Genomic DNA, 6,430 nt, shown 5'->3' on the forward strand with positions numbered 1-6,430 from the left:
ATGGCCGACCAAACTTCCCAACCTTCCGCTTCACCCTCAACACCTTTAGCAGACCAACTCTCCATGCGAGAAGCAGCATTCCTTGCTGTTAGTTGCCGTTTTGCTGCTTAGCCTCACACTATTCCTAGAATCGTCGGAAGACCCCGGCGAAACCCATTAGCTGTCATACCACTTCAGTTCAAAAGGGGGAAAAGCACTGAAAGCACCCCACTCCCAACTTCAACTGTCTCCACTGGAAGCAAAAAGAAGAGACGAGATGGCAATAAGGTATTCAGAAACATTCTGAGTAACTTGTAGGAAGGAGAAGGACTGCCCGAGGCAGGGGTTTTAGAACAACCACTGCCTACAGAGAAGGTGACGGTGGCAGTGATTGAGGAAGTGGAAGTGGTGGAAGAAGAGACAAGGAGAAGCACTTTGGCTATAAGGGATCCTGAGGAAACTATGAAAGTACAATCCTATGACGGACCCATCAGAGTCGCGTTAGAAGAAGTCGCGGTAGAGAAGCAACAAAAGGTGGAAGAGGAGAAAAAGAAGAGAAAGGAGAAGAAGGTTGAAGAAGGTGAGCCAACCCATCATCGCAAAGAGAAGAAGAATAAAGAAAAGAAGGAGGATGAAGAATATGAGGAGGCCAAGCTAAGGAAGAAGAAAGAGAAGAAAGAAAGGAAAGAGCGCAGACGTGAGGAAAGATGCCTGAAGAAAGAAGAAGAGGGCTGCAAGCCCAAAAATGGATGGAGAATCCACCTTCATGAAGGAGGACAGGAAGGAACCAACACAACTTAGGGAGTCGGCGTAACTTGAAATAATACAATTGGTTGCGGCCGACGAAGGTGAAGAAGGAGAAGTTACCCCCCTGATGCAGCGTCGCAAGGAGAATGCGCCGCAAGGATCTATCGTTGAACCTTTAATTTTGATCATCGCATTAAAAGAAAAGGAAAGGAGGAGAAAGGAAGAGGAAGAGAGACAAGAGAAAATGGAGCGGGCGAAACTCATCACCGCAGAAGGTGATAGAAGAAGAAGACTGCATGATGAGGAGGTTCGCCGCAATAACGAGATCTTGAGGCTTGAAGAAATAAGGTGGATCGAAGAGGAACAAGGCCTTTTGTTGGCCTCTGAGCAGTTTGTGGAAGAGTTTGAAAGAGAAGTGGGAGAAGAGGAAGAAGAGGAAAAGAAAAAGAAGGCAGAAGAAGAAGAGAGAATGAGAGAAGAGAAGAAAAGGAAGCTCGAAGCCAACAGGCAACGTTTAATTAAGAAGAAGGCCAAGAAACTTGTCGAGCGAGAAAAAGAGGAACAATGCAAGGAACGGGAAAGAAAACAAAGGCAACAATCCCGCCTTGCGTTGGCCAAAGGAAAGGGCAAAGCGGTCGCAGAGAGCAGTAAGCCCGCGTTGGCAAAGGTGCGTCCATCAAGAAAGAAAGAGAACGACGATTTGTTGATGGAGATGGGATTTTTTCCTACGCCAATGCCATTACCAGATCTAATAACGAGCGTGATCGTGGAGCATGGTTGGGACACATTTTGCTAGTGCCCAGCCATTGTTGTTCCAAAGGTAGTGTGCGACTTCTACCATGAACTGCTACATGGCACCAGTGATGTGGTGACTGTAAAAGGGCGAGTGGTGTCTTTCAGCATAAGGGACATCAATGAACTATACCAATCATTGATGATCCCACGAAAGAACAGATGGAAGATGCGCTGTGAGTATTAACACAACCGGGCACTAAGTGGTCGGTTTCTTTAAAAGGCATCAAGACCCTGGCGTCCAAGACTCTGCTTCCGGAGGCAAGGCTTTGGGTTTATTTGGTTAAAAAGCGGTTGATCCCAACTTCCCATGACAAGACAATTTCAAGGGATCGAGTTATGGCCGCATATTGCATTGCACGCAACATTCCAATCGATGTAGGTCGGTTCGCAAGTCAAATTCGAGGCTTTATGGGGCATATTAGAGGACAATACTTCTTTCCATGGACTATATCAAGTCTGTGCCTGTCAATGGGTGTAGACATTGAGGAAGAGCCCATGCAAGAAGTCGACGGCCTCATCAATATCAAAATCCTGAGGTTGCTTCTCAAAGACTCCCCACATTACCCAGAGCTACCTTTAAAGAGGCCCGCAATCAATGTCAATGCACCGCAAGAACCTAGGCCAAAGAGACAGCGCAGAGATGATAAGGGAAAAGAAAAGGTCCAGGAATTACCATCGTATGAGACAGAACCTTTGGACTCTTTACCCTTAGTAATCTGCCCTCCAAGCCCTCCTACGCAACCTTCTTCTTCTTCCCTTCCTGAACACTTTACCAACCTTCTCCTTGCCCAAAATTCTCCAACCGCATATCCAGCTGCCCCATCCTCACCTTCAACATCCTCACCACAACATTCCATTCCACCACCACATATTGATGACCCACATGATTTGGGTGAAGGCACCTCTGACCAACCCTAAAACGTTGCTGGCGAGACATCGCAGGCATCACCAACTGTCACCTTCTTAGCTGCTGAGTTAACAGAAATGCGGTCCCTCTTCTCCCAACAACAACAACTCTTCCCTCAACAACAAGCCTTCTTCAACCAGAAATTTGATGTGGTAATGGAGCAAGTCGATGATATACAGTGCAGTGCTACTACGTCAAGGGAGGCGTTGATTAATATTCAGTTTAACATTTATACAATCCATCGCCACCAAAGACAACTTTTAAAGCGCAACCATGAGTACTTTAATTTTCTAACAGCATATCTTCATGGTCCCATGGTGCTTTCGCATCTCAGGTAGCATCTGATGTTTGAAGAGACTCCACCCGTACTACATCAGGACCCTCCTCCAGACCCTCTTGCTCTTCAACAATAATCTTTACATATTTATGCGGCCATTCTGTATTTTTATTCAATTCATTATTTTTCTAAGTTAACGAAATTCTTTGATTCTTTGTACAGGCCAACAATTTTTGTATTGTGTTAATTTTTAATTATTTGTATACTTAGTTAATTTTCAATACAACTAAGTAGTAATTCTCTCTATTTTCCTGGGCCTTTTTCTTTATCATCCTTTGTCAATAACTGCGATGTTCTTAATCTTTCTTTTTGTGTTATTCATTGTGTTGCCATGATATATAATATGTTTACACTTAGAAACATTTCCCACACTTTGTAATTTCTAACTATCTCTTAGTTAATTCGTAGCTTAGTAATACTTTACCTTTTGCCTTTCAAAGTTCTACTCAAACCTTCTTTTTGAAATTTTTTCTAAGTGTTTGTCTAGTTTGTCCAAATAACGCAATAAGGACTTGCGCATCTCTAAATTTGGGGGTGGGGAAAGTCTGAGCAGATGAGATCAAGATTATGCGGTCTGTAAGAAAATGCATCCATCATTTCCAAAAGAAAAAAAAATCAATAAATTTTCATACAAAACTCCAATGTCAGTCAAGGGAAAACCCCAAAAATATTCCCAACCTGATATGAGTAAGTTATGAAATGAACCTGCTCGTAGTTGGATGTTCGCATGACACCCGTGGGAGCAAGCCAAAACGAAGGTGGGTTTTCAAGAACAACGCAATATGAAAAGAGAAAAATGCAAAAGAAAATAAAAGAATGCAAGAGACAACTTCTCTGGATAACATGAGTTAAAGTTGATATTGGCATAGAACCGTGGTTGGATGTTCGCATGACACCCATGGGAATAAGCTAAAACGAAGAGTGTAACCATGATCAACAGTCTCTAATAAATGACGCAAAGTTTGACCACCGCATACGGACGCATCAAGTTTTTTTGACAAGAAGAGGTAAACATTCTCCTTGAAACTAGAAAAGCACTTTTTAGCATAAATTTGTAGTATAGAAGAATAAAGTAGGGCTTTGTTATGAATTAGCAAGGATAGAAGGAAATTGCGATGTCAAGTAATGTGCCTAAGTGGCGCATTCGGAGCAACCAATCGACGCAAAAATTTAGGATAGGAACCAAGCATTTTGCCTTAGTAGAAGATATGCTTGAGGACAAATATATATCTAAATTTGGGGGTGTGATAACTTGTAGAAATACAAGTTATTTATACTGCTTTATTTAGATATTACGGCTAAAAGAGAGTAAAGTTGCGTCAAATGTATGGAAATTAGCTAAGAAATACAATAATTATAAATTGTCGTCAATACACCCACTAACACAATTGCGATGGTAGAAAAGAATATTTCAAGTCTGTTTTGCAGGATATACAGTCATCGTATGCGCTCATGGCTCAAGAGAGAAAGATTAACACATCTACGTCCATTGCGCCCATCATTCAAGAATGAATAGACGATCAACGCAATGACGGTGCATGCGACAATCGATCCAGAGTTGAACTTCAACCGCATGCGGTAATAAAAACAACACCGCATGTGGGCACCCGATCAAAGATGCAAATGAGCAGCGCAATCATGGAGGATTTTGACACGTGTATAACTAACCGTTGTGCTTTTTCAGGGCTAATCATTCTAAATCCCCGCCGTGAAGCTCTGTACCAAAATCAACTCTACCGGTTGAGCAAGCTTGAGAGGGAAGCTCATCCTTCCATTCATTCCATCTACGCGGGCAAGCAAGCTCATCCTTCTGATAAGGCAATGGATCCTCAATGTCACCATCTGTTACCATAGCAAAGATTTCCATGAAACTCAGATAGCAAATGAGCGAGTTTGCAACCCTCCCACTACGACAAGGTTCCCTCAACTATTGAGGTTGAACCGACCTACTAGATGAACTCCCGTCAATAACTCTTGTTGATGTAGCAGGCTCTTCAACAACTCTTGTTGAAGTTTCAGTAGTTTCATTGGAAAGCTCACATAACACGACTTTACTCCGTAGACCGTGGGCCAGTCAGATACTCGTTCATTAAAACAAAAAATTTTGACCAAACACTATCCCCGGAATAACTCTTATTCCTATTGTCTCCGGAATAACTATTTATTCCAATAGTTGTTTAGTTATCGTTTTCGGTAAAGATCTTTACTAACAACTCAGTAATTCTTGTAAGTGTGACCCGCCATTTTTAGATCCTATAGGACACTATGAATTTGCCTTCGAAATAGAAAACAACATCCAAGACGGAACTATAAGACCCTATTCATTTTACTAAAGCTTGTTTTGTTCTGAATCCTATGTTACAACCCTCCAAGGGGATAGTCGTTGCTACATGACTAGCAAAGGGCTGCCTAAAGCAAACCAGCAGGCGCAACATAGGAATCTCATGGTTCAAACTAATGGAGAAGACCGCAAGATATATTGACACATATCCTTCACCCACTTACTATGAACTACTTCCTCCGTTTACCTTGATATTGACTCATACAAAACACTTTCTGAATGAAGGCCACTTTTAGGGTGACACGAAGCGTCATATGAATCTCACGATGTAAACTATGTGGAGACGTGGCAGTTGAAATCTATATATCGTATAATAGACTTATATTTGAACAACTTTCTCTTATTCACCAAAATCTAGATTTAAGCTAAAAAATACTTTCCAAATGTAGATCACTTCCAGAGTGACACAAAGTACCGCTTAAATCTGGATTGTGAACTCTTAGAGACGTGAGAGCTAAAAAATAACGTATCGTATATGTTATTAATCTCCCACTGAAGTTTTCTAATAATTCTATCACATAGAAGTTATTAAACTACTACTGAAGTGTTCTATTTTGGGTAGATTTATACTTAGGTTCTTTTTGGCTAATAAAACAACCCTAAATCTATGTGGTTTATCCAAGTATAACTCTTATAATTGGATTTTAACCTATGATTTCTAGGTCATAAACCATTTTATTACCTCACATCACTCACATATGCTCATAAAACCGGTTACCAATGCTCAATAATTCGGCAATAATCCCCAGGTAGGAGGTGTTTCGTAAACCGTCAACTTAAGCATCCCCAGCCTTAGACAGGATTATATACTAGTTGAGTTTGTAACCTAGGTTTTATAAGTTTTAACAATTAAAACAGGTGGTCAATCTACGTGAGCATGCAGCTGTTGTTTATGGATTTTAAATGTCTATCCCAATTTTATAACAACTTATAAAACTTTAGACATGCTAAAAATCCACAACATACATGAGGCATTGAAATTTAATATAACATTTATATTAAATACAAGAAACCCTAACATGCATACTATATATTATACCAATTATAACATACTTTCAATGCATGTTACATGCTTCCGATGGTGGGATTTTAAATCTAAATAGCATACTATATGCACATACGAGATTTATTTAATTATAACATACATTAAATGCATAAATAATTAAACACAGACTGATATGGTTTTAGTTTTGGCAAATACAAGCAAACAAAACCTAATCATTACAAAATAGCTTCCAGACCACTCCTGGACCGCTCGAACCTCTCCAAAACGAACTCAAGTAGCTTGAACCGGACCAACCGAGAACCATTCAAAGCTAAACCG

The 6,430-nt window shown here is 40.7% G+C and overlaps 1 protein-coding gene across 1 annotated transcript; it reads left to right on the top strand.

Annotated features, from left to right (window-relative positions):
- On the top strand, positions 1–780 carry LOC120073536 (protein PXR1-like). Its single transcript, XM_039026373.1, has 2 exons — positions 1–87; positions 298–780. Exons 1-2 carry the CDS (start codon positions 1–3, stop codon positions 778–780), a joined length of 570 nt encoding a protein of 189 aa, XP_038882301.1.
- The last annotated feature ends 5,650 nt before the right edge of the window (positions 781–6,430 follow it).

Source organism: Benincasa hispida, chromosome 3, assembly GCF_009727055.1.
Source record: "Benincasa hispida cultivar B227 chromosome 3, ASM972705v1, whole genome shotgun sequence".
Taxonomy (NCBI): Eukaryota; Viridiplantae; Streptophyta; class Magnoliopsida; order Cucurbitales; family Cucurbitaceae; genus Benincasa; species Benincasa hispida.